Below are 14,334 nucleotides of genomic sequence, written 5' to 3' on the forward strand. Positions count from 1 at the left end.
TGTGTGTGTGTGTGTGTGTGTGTGTGTGTGTGTGTGTGTGTGTGTGTGTGTGTGTGTGTGTGTGTGAGAGTGAGAGAGAGAGAGAGAGAGAGAGAGAGAGAGAGAGAGAGAGAGAGAGAGAGAGAGAGAGAGAGAGAGAGAGAGAGAGAGAGAGAGAGAGAGAGAGAGAGAGAGAGAGAGAGAGAGAGAGAGAGAGAGAGAGAGAGAGAGAGAGAGAGAGAGAGAGAGAGAGAGAGAGAGAGAGAGAGTGTGTGTGTGTGTGAGAGAGAGACTGTGTGTGCATGTGTCCGTGTGTGTTGGACCATGTCAGTGGTTGTCTTCATTTACATGTAGCATTGCATTTGACCATTTTCTGCCAACTGTATTCTCTTAATGAACTGTACAAAAAATAAGTTCAATTTTTAAAAAATAAAAATAAAATAATAATTATAATAATAATCAAAAAGAGACAATGCATCACCACTTCCAGCTATGTGTTATGAACTAACTTAAGTATCCGGTGTATTGTAGGGTCTGTGAATCAGTGTTAATATTTGGAGGGGATGATGATCAGTATTTCCACCTTAAGAGAAAGAGAGAAACTCTAGATTGAACTGTGCAAAGAGCAGGAAACGGGGATGTGGGGAGGGGGAAGAGACCTGATGCCATGAAAGGAAAGAAGCAATAAATGACCAGATAAGGATGGATGTTATGTGTTTCTGTGAGTTTTTTTTATTATTATTATTTACATGGTCTCATTCATTCATTTATAAAACACACTGTGGCTATGTACAGAAAATATCCTGGTTCAATCACATTAAATATGTTACACTTTTACATCTGTATAAAAATAAACTCCAAGAGATATTTGATAGCTAAACATTTATAAGTAGTTGCTAAGAAGTGTTATCAGTAAGTGAACAGGATGTGCAGTAGGTACGCTCAAGTAAATGTGTTTTTTTAACACCTCATAGTGTTTACATTGGAGTGGTTTAGCCCAAAAAACAACAATTTTGAGGATCTCTGACAAACTGCAGGTAGATAATTTTTTGCTCGTCCCAATGGGACAAAATAGCCCTGCACTCATGAGCACTCTTTTTTCCAATCTGCAGAAGTGCACGTAAATGCACCAATCTAGTAGACTTTGTAGATATTCCCACCCTCTCACATACATTTCCTACACATATTTATGAAAGTAAAAAATGACTGTGAGCAAATATATACGTATGTGTGGGCTTTCCAAATCAATTCCATATAAATGAAACATGTGGTATACATTATAATGTAGTGGTTGACAAATGCTAGATAGTTATTATAGATGACAATAAGAGACTGGATCCTAAATATAGAGGGGGAGCCTCAGATGTCAGAGGAATCAGACGTGTGAATACTGACTATAAATACACCCGCAGTGTGTTCAGAAGCTGCTGCTCAGTGAAAACATAACACAGTTATTATACCACATCTGCATCTCAGCTTGTTCCTGCAGGATTTGGGAGCAAATGGGTTTTATTGTATCATGTAAGAACCACTCCCAGAGGGAAGGGCTTGGCCATATCAATGACAAATATTTACATTCTATTGATTAATTATGGACATTTGGAGGAGGGCCAAATGCACTGATTCAAGAATATAGATTGACAGACAAATGCACATCTCCGCCCGTCTGTTCACAACGCCTCTCATGAGTGAGTTTCCCCTTACAGTCAACCTTTCTCTCACTCTCTGGTCTCTCACACAGGCTATAAATACAGACTCCTATTAGTCCAATGTTACATTCTCCTACTCAACCCCCGCCCCTTCTCTGTCTCTCATACACTCACCACAGAGCGAGAGAGCTGCAATGACGTATTGCCGGCTATCTCATTAGGCAATATCATAAAAAGCCGGTTGCCACAGCAACGGCTCCCTGTATTTCCATGGCAACCAGCCGCCATGTCAAGGTGGTGCATTCAGAGACAATGACGACCAGTAGTGAGCAGCAATGGAACAGCCAGCAGCCCAAGAAAAGGAGGAGGAGGAGGGGGACGAGGGCGAGAGTTGGAACAGTGTGACCCCTAATGGTTACATCTGGGTGCTGCAGGAAACATCCTGAAAAATGAAGAGGATTATGGGATAAAGGATCAGAATATACACCAGCGATATAAGGAAGTTACAGCCAAAAGTGTCGTAAATATTCACAGTGGTGAACGTACAAGTATGAAGTCTGTCTGCCCCCGTTTCTTGAGAATATGAAGCACTGCATCATGGACTGTGACAAACAACCTGCTCTTTTGGATGGATTCTGAGAAGAAACCGGCCGATTCCAGCTGCTCCACGACACAGGCTAAACAGACAGACAGAAAGGCACGCATTACAATGTGAGACCATGAGAGGGAAAGCATTTAGATTATAGAAATAAATATTTATATTTGACTGACATGTCAGACAAGGAACGATGTGGCGCCACTGAGGCTGGGACCTTGATGCATTTATTATCTAAAGTTTCACTGCCTTGACTCAGCATTAAGGACATTAACTTTGTCTCTGTTTTTGTCTGGTGTGCCACTCACCTTGGCAGCCTGCTAAATAGATTTCCAAATCAATCTCCCCAAAGTCCCTGAAAATCTGGGGGGGAAATAGGCATAACTTTGTTTAGATCACCTTGAGCAGAATGTTTTAAAGATGAACAACAACATATCAGGTGATTTGATATTGGCATTGTCAACATGCTTACATTTTTCAATGTGTTCACGGTGACTGTGTCCACAAAGCTGGTTGTTGAAATGTCCAAGATGATGCTGTGTGTGTGTGATCCACAGGCCCATCCCTTCTCCTCATCGCCATGGTGCGATACCTGGTTGATGCTGCCATTACCGGGGCAACCTGTGTCCAAATCTGAGTCCCCAATGGTTTTGTCATATAGGTAAGCCCAGTTTACTTGTCCTTTACTGACGCTATTTGTAGAGGTCTCTGTCAGGCTTAAGGTTGGACCATTGGCTTGTGTCTGTCCCCTCTTCCTCTCATTCGTCTCTAACTCCTTCAAGGAGACTGTGCCATTGGAGAGGTAGCTGGCTGCTTTTGTCTGCCAGTAGGTAGAAAAAGTGAGAACAACTATTAGTAACTTCGAAATTCTTAAGTGATTTTATTCAAGGTGTTCCTGAATGTGTCATTTAGGATATCATACCTGTTTCTTTGCCTCCTTTTTCACTTTCTTTTTCTCTTTCTCTTGTTTACGCTTCAGCTCCGCGTCTCGTTTCTTCTTTGCCGTCAGCAGCTTCCCGATTTCAATCCCACTCTGCACAAAAAGCCGAGGATCACATTAAAGAGAGAAAAGAGAAAGTGAGACAGGCGAGAGAGATAATGAAGGCAATTAAGGCTGCTGTAGACGGCAGACAGAGATTACATCTTGTAATCAAACACAAGCCAGCACACACACAGGGGACACACATGCACACACCTTCTCTTGCAGGGCCTCCAAGTACATCTCAGCATTTGTGTAGTAGATGGTTGTGGACGAGTGGAAGATTTTAATTCCTGGAATCTCCTTAGCCTGCAGGGACACATCATGAAGTACAAGAGTTCAGGGACTCACATTCACTTCTGCTCTCACTTGCACTTTCTATCTCCCCCATGTATTGTTTGACTGAATGGAGTCTCTCCACCCAAAGTGCTCCTATAAAAGGGTCAATTCTCTCAAATTACAGCTGAGGCTGATGTCATTAGTTTTGTATTTTGTCATAAAGCACAAATGTAAAGTTAATTGTAAAATGAAAAGTTAAGCTTTCAATCATCCTGAGTGGGACATCAAACCATGACAATCTGTTTGGTAGTTGTGAAGACATATCACTTAAAACGGCCTCTGCACTACATTTCATGGCAATCAAACCAAAACATTTTGATATTTTTCAGTCAAGACCAAGGCAGCTGTTGTCAGGGAGCTCTCTGGATTAAAAACTGGGATACTGCTGGAGTTACATTCACCATTATTTTATGAAGTGGTGGTAGAACTCTTATGGGACAATAGAATAAAACCAAGGCTATTTACACGGCTAAATAAACTAAAGTTTCTTACCTCCCTGTATTTGTCGGTGTCCAGGTACAAGTCAGTGCCCTGCACATGGCCCAAGATAGAGTAACGGGGTCTGAAAGGTATTAAGATGACCAAATTACAGCAATAAGTGTCCTGCAACACCTCATCCGAATATCTCATTATGTTTACATATGAATAAATAATGAAAGATTAGGGGGGGTGTAGTTACAGCTGTGTTCTGAAGATGACAGTGAGCATGGAAAAGCCGATGGAGACAGCCAGGCCCAGGTCCAGATTGAGCAGGATGGTGCTTGTGAATGTCACCAACCACACCAGCTAGGGGGCAGCAGAAACACTGACAGTCAATGAGGTCAACGGTGATGAAAGGTTCACACAGTATTTAACTGAGCAGAATAACTCTTCAAGAGGATTTAGTCGTACCAGATCAACTTTGTTGGTCTTCCACAGCTCAGGGACGTCCATGAACTGCTTAAACATTCCTTTCAAATTCACAAACACTATTGTAGATAGGACAGCCTGTGGAGCACACACATGCAGATGTATTCACATATACCCACAGCAGTTGTTGGTTATTAAATTGTCTGCCAGGAGAGAGACTGGTCATTAGTGAGAGTTGGCACAGGGTGGGAGGGGTGAGGGTGTTACCTTGGGGAGATCTTCAAAGAGAGCACCGATTTGCAAAACTGTGATCAGCACAATGATGGAGGAAATCACTCCAGCAACCTGATAAAACACACATACACACACACACACTCAGTTATCATGGAGATAATGGTCCCAAGTTGAACCAACGGATTAGAAGTAATCAGACGCTGCTATTTATGATGTTTGAGCACATATAATGTTTGTGTGTGTGTGTTTACTTGTGTCTTGCCCCCTGTGCTCTCCTGAACGAGGCTGCGAGACAAGGAGGAGGTCACTGAGTAACACTGGAAAAATCCACCAACAGTGTTACTCAGACCCAGAGCGACCAGCTCCTGGAAAAAGAGAAAGCGCAAGAGAGATTTGAAGGAATAGCTTGGACATTAAGGCTGGAAAACAGACAACCTTTGACATTAATCCTGACATATTGACCAATGACTATAAATATCATGGCCTTCAATGTCCAGAGTCAGATGAATAACACTAGTATACTGTTTTTATGGCCATTTCAACACATCACGGCCAGTCTGTGAGCGCAGTGCCAAGCATATTTAAGACACACTTGATTGCATAAAGCTTGTTGGGCATTAATGATTTAGCAGGGCAGCTCTGGGTGAGGCTGAGTGCTCCCAACCCATCTTTGTCCACAATGATCCCAGTCACATGCCTCAGCAAAAGTGTGCATGTGTGTGTGAATATTGTAAGTCTGAGTGTTACAGACCAAACTAAGAGCATAAAAACATCTGTATGTGCATGTTAAGACAGAGCTGTGGAAAGAGGACAAGTTTTGCCTTCATCCATTTCTATTTTCAGGAGAGCATTAATCATTTTTCCAATAAAGTGATGGTATGACCCCGCCGTACAAGTAAAGGGGAAACAATGCAGTTTAATCTTAGGCTGTGGTTTGGCATAAAGAATGAATAATCAGAGGAGATTGCATAAGCAATCAAGAACATACTTACATCTCCATGATGATTATACCCACTTGTTTTCATATCAATGTTTATAATTTCTTTCTACTATTTAATCACATATCATCAACTTGTCAGATGCAAACTTCATGTAACCCCAAGGGAATTGCAATTGCTTTTTCACTATGAGGTGAATCCAAGATGTCTTTGTCACATAGTGTTATGCAGTGGAAGAAGTTTGAAGTATTATAATATTAGAAATTGCACTTATAACTGGCATAAATGCATCGTTGGCCAACTGCATGAAAGGTTTAGGTCATCTATTTTCAGTCGATCATTACTATCAGGATATATGCCAGATGTGGAAATTGAATACATTTTTCATTTGCAAATAATTACTTGGGGACTATGGAGAAAATATCTATATATAGACAACCGCAATGGAAAGTTGCAATTTGTAAACAGTGCTGTTGAGAACCAGAAACACACTCACAGTATAATAAATGTAGCGTCTGAAAAATGTGCTGAGCATCTGATCAGTATGACAAGAAAGCCTTTTTGTTGCTGCTTCTGTCACACTGCAAATTCTGAGTCTGAGCTGCTTTTGTAATTCAGGCCAGTAAAATAACTTGGATTTGATTTATTTGAAACAAACCAACAGAAACATAGTTCTGTTAAATTATTCATGGCTCTGCTGCTGGGGCACCGCTTGAACCGGGTCGTTTTTACAGAATAATTTTTCCACTGATGTGACCGTTATGACTAACTGTGAGCGAGCAGAGAGTAAAGTCTAATATTAGGACAAAGTTTTGCCTGTTAGCAGTGAGTCAGACAGGAAGGGGGACTCCAAGTATAACTCTGACAGGTTTTTGTGAGAACCACAGTGTATCTGTGTGTCTGTGCCTCACCTGGTTGCTATCCACCTTGTAGCCATGTTTGAGGGCAAACGTCTTGCCGAGGGAGATGTTGATGGCGTAGCCCACAATGGCTATGGCGAAAGCATCACCTATCACCTGTGAGAACAAGTTGGTATCTGGAGCTCGGGGGGCCTTCAGCCTGAAGCAAGAGGAAAACATGAATGGTTCGTTTTTTTTTCCCCCTGTTATCATGCACAGTTAGAAAAGTCCTGACATGCAGACATCTCTACAAACAGCCCAGGGCATTAGGGACACCTTACATTTCCCCTGAGGCTATTAAAACCTCTTTACATTAAAAGAAATGTACCCAACAGGCTTCTTGCCAGAGTGAAATCTTTAAACATCAGCAGCTGTAACCTTTAGCTGACAAGTGGTCTTGCATTTGCACGTGCTGTAGCATCCTCTTTTGTCTAAGCACTTCCTGTACTTGCAGACATTTTCAATAATTTAGGAACACACCCAACTTACAACCTTTGTTGTCACAAAAAATGGCCAAACCAGAATTCCATGAATATCATATTAAAAGCAAGCTCACACCCTGTGACACAGTTTCTTTGTAGGGTGCATGACTTTTTCTGATCAACACCTCTGCGTTTCAGGCAACCAGGAAACACACAGTGCTTCTCTGTCTTGAAAACAGTTTGTCCTCAGTCTAACCTCTCCCACTTGCTTTCTCTTTCTCTTTTGTTCAGACAGACTTACGTATTTCATACACAGAGATTAACTTACCCACTGGGTATCTCTCCAACCACATCAATGGCATATGTACTTGTAAGTCCACAGAAGTGGGTGATGATTGTTGCCGCTATGATCTGTAGAAAAATGTGGAGGGGAAAAAATGATTTAAATAAAAACAATGGTGGTTGAGTGTGTGTGTGTGGAAATCATTACTTTGAGCACGTACAACACGTATTGGCAAATATCTAACAAGGTCAACAGTCCCTCAGTTAGGTAGGATCACTGAGGCACAGATGCCCCCTGGTGGACTATTAAGTGAAAACATCTGCTGTGCAAATGGGGGGGAAAGAAGGAAAAACTCACAACTATGAGTTCTATTGGGATGGGCATAGGCAGCTTCTGTCTGTAGCAGGCATTGAGCTCTTTGACCACAATGAGAACAGAGAGCGCCACCAAGCTGACCACCAGCTCTGGCACCTTGGTCTGAGGCAGCAGTCGGCAAAGGTCCACCAGAGTCTGTGAGAAAAAGAGTGGAGGAGAGAAGAAGAAGCAGAAAGAGGAAGTAAATTAATTTTACCTATCAAATAAAAAGCTGTGATGTGAACATGTAGGCTAAAAAAAAAGGGGACAATACAACAGCTCTTAAGTGACTCTAAATTTGGAGAAGTTTGTCATATTTAGTTGCTTATATTTTTTGATATAACTTACTGACCTTAACATTTATGAGATTAATTTGTAAAATGTTTAAATGTAAAAAATAATTTAGTTTCTTTTTCAACAAAATTATTTTAGGAAGTGACATATTGAAGTTTTCATGTGAACAGATATTATCTTCACCACGAAACAGGAAGTTTAATGTCACGAAGTCAGGTCACGTACTAATATACATCACGTATACAAGTTACATTGTGGTCAACAACTTGAGCTGTGTGTTTTTTTTTTTTTTTTAACTTGCATTTGTTTGTATTTTGTTGAATTAGCTATTAACAAGTACTTTTTTTCCCCTTATGCCATGGATGTATTTGCAGCTATCAAACGGAATCATGATTTTCAGGCAAATCTTTAAGGGGTCGGAGTCCTCTCACATTATAGGTATAAATGCTGAAATACTATACAAGTTTTGAATAGGAAAAGGAGATTTTTATTAGCTACGAGATTAGAAACTCATAATTAAGTTGGATTGTTATATTGTCTCATACATATCAGGTTGATTCTTTTATTTATAAGATAGGGGCTAATCATAAGTGAGATATGAGTTACAATCATCCCCCAAATGTTTATGTTAAAAAACATTCACATTTATGATAGGCCTACCATTACAGTACAGATAGCCTACAAAGTTACTAAACACATGTGGTTGGCCTTAAAGTGTAAACAAGCTAGCCCCCAAAAGTAGCGTACCTCAAAAAGAACTTAAATGTTTACTTACTTTTTGTCAGTTTGATGATAAAATCAATCATTTCCCTTTGTCTCCAGTCTGTGTGCTAAGCTAAGCTAAGTAGCTGCTGGCTACTAGCCTCAAACTTAAAGGAAGAACAGGGGTGGTGTTTACCGTTTAGTCTAACTGGTGACTAAAAATCAAAATGAAGCTACTTAAGTGTTAGTTTAGTTGTTAGTTACTCAAAAGGCATCTAGTTGAAAACAAAATCATCACACTTGGAGCCTCACCAAACTCTCTACCAAGTGCTTTTTTGGGTCATACTTTGGTTTCATAAATGTATGGCATACTCACATAGATTAGGGACAGAGGACCAGTGAATCGCCCCGGTGTGACTCCAAACAGGTACTTGAGTTGTGAGACACATACATGACACGCTGATCCTGTAGTGTAGCCACGAACCAGTGGCTCCGACAGGTAGGTGACCACAAATCCAAACTTCACCACACCTAACAGGATCTGAGGAGAGAAAGTTGGTCAATCTCAGCACACAAACTAAAGTTCAGCCAAAAAAGATACATGCATGGACACACACACACACACACCTGGAAGATTCCTGCCAAGACAGTGAGGGAACATGCTATCTGCACTCTGAAGGCATCTCGTGCATCTAAGTCCACAGTCCCATTGGTGCCATTTCCCATGAAGATACTGTCGGGTGCCATCCTCTCTGTCACACTCCCAATCATGATGCTGATCACTGCAAATGTTCCTGGACAAACGAAACACAAGTACGTACACTGGCATTCATGCACAAAGCCATAAACATGAATGATTTTTAGTGTCAGCCGCATCCACTCACCTATGGAGATGTGTCTGGAAGTACCAAAGATGAAGTACACCAGCACTGGATAGAGTGAGGTGTACAGGCCATACACAGGGCGTAAGGAGGCCAGAAGAGCATATGCCATGCCTGGGAGAAAACAAATGTGGAAACATTAAAAGGGAAATTGTCCCTTATTCAAAACAAATGTGATGTCAGTTAAGGTTTCTACATTCTGGCAGTTAAAAGAACTGTTTGACACGTTGGGAAGGATGTTTATTTGCTTTCTTGCTGAGAGTCAGATGAGAGGCCTGATAGCACAAGTGTGTGGGAGGGGGGGGGGTTGGGGGGCGGCAGACTGAGGAATGGAGACCTTCTTGACTTATACTGATAAAAGACTCAACTTGATTTTGACATTTTCTTTTTCAGACACAATTGGATGATTTATAATATCAAAAATATTTAAATGTTTTTCAGGATGAAGGAGAAAATACTGCACAACACAGGTCCCACATAGTGATGTAAAGTAATAACTAGAATACCATTCAGATGATGGTATACCCCTGCCAAGGTCAAACATTCCTGATAATGAAAATTATTTGATCTACTCTTTTAACCAGATTTGCACCACACACAAAAAACACATCCACAGGTAAGTTCTTTTTGCTGACAAATTAAAAGACACTGATGCACAAACCCTGTGGCAGATGCATGATGCCCACACTGCAGCCAGAGACCAGGTCCCCTACAGCATTGTCTCTGATGGAGTAGTGAGGCAACCAGCCGAAAACAGGCACCCAGCTCAGTACTGTGTGCTTCAGCCTGGGCACAGAACACCTGCAACAGTCATCCCAGAAATACACAACATTAATACCACTTAATATGTCATATTTGTGTTGTATTGTGATGATTAATGCCCTCCCTTCACTTGTTTGTTCAGATTTGCTTCATCAGTTGGATGTTTGAGTTTCACTGTGCGCAGAATAATGTAAGTTGGCACCAGAAGGTTGTTTTCATATTCCTTCAATCAGCTTGTTCACTTTAAAACGTGGCTGATTTTAATGATTTTGGGAGTTTACACATAATTTGGTGTTCGATAAGGTCCAATGTGCAGGTTACATAAGACTGATGTGGGCACTTCCTGGTGTACAAACATTGAGAACAGACTTTTCAGTAAAGTGTGCCAACTAGATTTGAGATTTTTCAATTTGGTAACAAACCTTTTTTTATGGGAAAAGTACATCATTTACAAAGAGTTTTGTCTTTTTCTGTTAAATTCTTGTAAAAACAAAATGACACCTGAGAACTGTAACACCCGCCACATTTTTTTTTATCAGCTGGCCTTGTAAAATTAAAATACACTGGATAACGGTGGCAGGAAAATGTGCTACTGTTTATTTCTAATGACACAGAGAGATGGGATGAGACCTGGTTGCCGTGGCACCAGCTGATGCAGATCCTTTAAATAAATAAATAATGAGAATTCCTATACAAATATTAGTTATTTTACCTAGAAGGCATTACTTGTTGATGTCAACTGCACAAATTGTCCTCATGTGTGGAAATTGTTACAGATCTACTATTCATTCACATGATGAATTAAACTGGAAAATATTGGGTCCTAAAATATATCACCTGTGTAATTAGGTTTGGTAAACAAGTTTATTATGGATCAAAATTAGTATGGATGATGGATTTTGCTCATCGGTTGTCATTAAATGAAATTATTGGTCAGACTTTTTTGATCATCACTGTTCTGCCTTGAAATAGAAAAATAGTTAACGAAGAAAACACACAGCCTTCACATACACAAACATACACACTCATTGATGGCTCATTCAATAGTTAGAGACACAGTAAAGCCACACATACCCCTGAACACGCACGCACGCACGCACGCACGCACACACACACACACACACAGACAGTTAAAAGCACAATAAAACTGACAGCCAAATACAAATATATCCTATTTGTCAGTTTGTGCCATTGTGTATCTCTGTTGCCTGTCACACCTCCCTCTCCTGTGTCCTCTCCTGTCTATTTTTACCTCAGGGACTCTTTCACCCGTTCACCCAGAGTTGGTTTGGTGGTCCAAGTCCCTTTTTGTGCCACTTCATCCAGGCGCAACTCATCCAGAACCTCCCTCTGTACAACATAGTCCCTAGATCCATAGTCCCTCTCCTCCATGTTCACGTCTGTCTGAGCAAATTCAGCCGGTGGGTCTTTGAGCTCCTCTTTTCTTCTGCAGAGTCCTCGTGAATGGGAAGGTCAGTTCCAGGTGTATGTTGCGCAACAAAAGCCAAACTCTTTAAAGTGGGAGTGAAGCAACCTCACTCTTCTTTACTGATTGACACTGCTTGTTTCCTCTGCTGTTTTTGGACTGTGGGAGTGACCAGTGCTTTCCTGCCCTTATAAGAGAACAACTACCTCCCCACATGTGCCTGCTCTGCATACACACACCTGAGGGTACATGCGTTTGTGTGTGCGTGCCCAAGTAAATAACTTGGTGGGAAAACTACAGCTGAAAGGCCAGACTTTGGTAAACACTAAAAAACTGTAAAAACTGGTAAATCTTGACACTGAGAGACAAACTGAAACACTGCTACTGACAAACACTGTTCAACACAATCTGCAGTGCATACAAAAACACACACAAACACCTGCTGCTGATATTTTGCTCTTAAGTTTGTAGCTTTTCTTTTAAAACGCTCACATATCTCTCATTTTTTGAACAACAACAATTTTCTGCTTAAGTTTGTGTAGGACCAGATCGAACCATCTTATCTTTATGGCTGCCAAACCTTTCTCACTCACGAGATAAAGTGACAACATGTTCAGTGTCAGCAGGAAAGCCGCAACACATTGTGCTACTGGCATTGCCAAGTATGTTTTATGGCAATTGGCGATCCAAAAAAGAAAAAGAGTGATGACTAACCTAAAACATGTCTCCTTCCTGATTGTTAAAAAACAGACCAGCTGATTAAACTTTGTGTGTGAAATCTGTGTGACTCTTCAGGTTTTTTAATCATTGTAATTTAAACATTTTTGACGTCTATACAGCCTAAACATTTTGTCCTGTGTGAATAAAGTGCACTGCAGGTAGCTCCAAACAGCATGTGGCTGCATAATGAGGTTTAAGCACTAGAGAACAATATGATTAGTGTATAGACATTGAAAATCAAACCAGAACAAGTATGTCTCTCTGTATACATTATAATTATGTAGGGTCAAATACATCACTTTAATTTAAAACTTGGTAAATAAAAACCTATTTACCTTTGAACAAGATAACCTTATGAGGCACATTCATCAGTCACACTCCTGACAGGGCTCCTTCACATAGTTTATTTGATGTTGATGCTAAGCTGGTTAAATTTTAAAAAGGTCTTTGTCAGAATGACTTTCATTATTGATTGCGGGTTATCTTGTAATTCAGACTGGGCAACATATGTTAAAATGTGAGAAGAGAACTGATGAAAGTTTGAGACAAGGACAAAGTGATGCAGAAAGACTGTTGGGATCCTGTTTATACCATTATCTGTTTTGACATGAAACTGAAATTAATTATAACCTCAGAATGAGTTTAGGAAATAGAACTGAATAAGTCAGGTAGGTGTTTTCAAATAATTGTTTGGGAGCAAAATGCAGCCATAATACTGTACATGTACAGAGGATTCCTGCACGTGTTTGTGGTGCCATTAATGTTTTACATCTTACGTTTGTTGTGGTCGTTAATGGTTTATGTGTAAGGATGTTCTTTGCTTACAAAGGATGACTGAAGTTGGATACAAAATGTTCATGTCATGCACTTTATTTTTCTTTATTTCATTTAAGTCTTGTCTTGGATAATTACATTCTGTTTAAGATATTGTGTGCAAAAGCCGGGTTACATGCTTCACTCCTGCCTCCTCACTGTTGTTGTTGGTGCTATAAATGCCTGAAACTATGTATTTGTTGTGGTTTCAGATTTAACTGTTAATGACTGGCAGAGCAATCACTGGTTTCCAGCATTTACGTAAAGGAACAACTGGCTCACAGGATTTTTCTTTTTAGGGCTGAAATGACTAACAGCTATCGATGAGTGTTGGGTATTAACAGGGAACAGCCTTGTATATTAACTGTGGCCCCTTTTAGACACGTGTAAATGTATGCTGTTCAAACGCAGGAACATTTGATGAGCAAGCACAGCTAAAAGGACAAATAGTGTAAACTGGAAGAACCTTCCACAATCTCAGCTAATTTACAGATCACACAAAACAATCTGATCTAATATTCAATTTTAATTAAAGAAGAAATGTTCTGCAAAATAGATGTGAACAGGGTTGAGTATGTAACCAGACAAGAATGAATATGACGTTACACAAATTTCTCAGAATTCATGGACATTGTTTTTTCTTTTTAGCCTTGGTATATATGATCTTTTTCTAATTTTTGTAAAAGGTAAGTTTTCTTTTGTCAGTTTTGCATTAATACAACCACTTTGAGAGGCAAAAGCTGCATGTTAAAACCAGTTTCCCATTACTCTATAGTCACCTATTTTAACTGCTAACAACTGATGCATGAAAACTGAGATGCACCCGGTGCAGTCAGCCTATATAGCTGGTAGTTTGTCACAGCGTCAAATTCTGTCAATTACCTAATTGTGCACATTTTTTCCCCAATGGAGTCTACACACTCCTGGTTATTTCATTTATTTATTTAAAAAGGACAGTGTGCAGTGACATTAGTTATTGAAAACAATAAAAAGATGGCTGCACCAGATTTAGCGGAGCCGCTAATTTCCATCTGTAGTCCTGAAATCACTTCTATCCAAAAATGAAAATTAAACTAAATCAAATTATTGAAGTCACTTCATTCAGATGCTCTATTCTAAAAGTTAATTAAAGCTGTTGAATTTTCACATCGTAATAAGGCATTTCGTGCATTTTCCACCTTGTTATTCATCTTTGTGTTTGTGTAACCTGTATAAT

The 14,334-nt window shown here is 40.1% G+C and overlaps 1 protein-coding gene across 1 annotated transcript; it reads right to left on the reverse strand.

Annotated features, from left to right (window-relative positions):
* Positions 1-756: 756 nt before the first annotated feature.
* On the reverse strand, positions 757-11,587 carry slc26a6l2 (solute carrier family 26 member 6, like 2). Its single transcript, XM_083975157.1, has 19 exons — positions 11,412-11,587; positions 10,059-10,198; positions 9,401-9,511; positions 9,144-9,310; positions 8,893-9,057; positions 7,524-7,676; positions 7,212-7,294; positions 6,474-6,621; positions 4,876-4,989; positions 4,658-4,735; positions 4,433-4,528; positions 4,221-4,327; positions 4,034-4,103; positions 3,419-3,511; positions 3,146-3,256; positions 2,696-3,043; positions 2,532-2,586; positions 2,175-2,305; positions 757-2,070 (listed from the first exon to the last, which is right to left on the reverse strand). The coding sequence occupies exons 1-19, from the start codon at positions 11,549-11,551 to the stop codon at positions 2,044-2,046; spliced, it is 2,337 nt and encodes a 778-aa protein (XP_083831283.1). The 5' UTR covers positions 11,552-11,587; the 3' UTR covers positions 757-2,043.
* Between the last annotated feature and the right edge of the window lie 2,747 nt (positions 11,588-14,334).

This window comes from Trachurus trachurus, assembly GCF_905171665.1.
Source record: "Trachurus trachurus genome assembly, chromosome: 7".
In the NCBI taxonomy this organism is placed as follows: domain Eukaryota; kingdom Metazoa; phylum Chordata; class Actinopteri; order Carangiformes; family Carangidae; genus Trachurus; species Trachurus trachurus.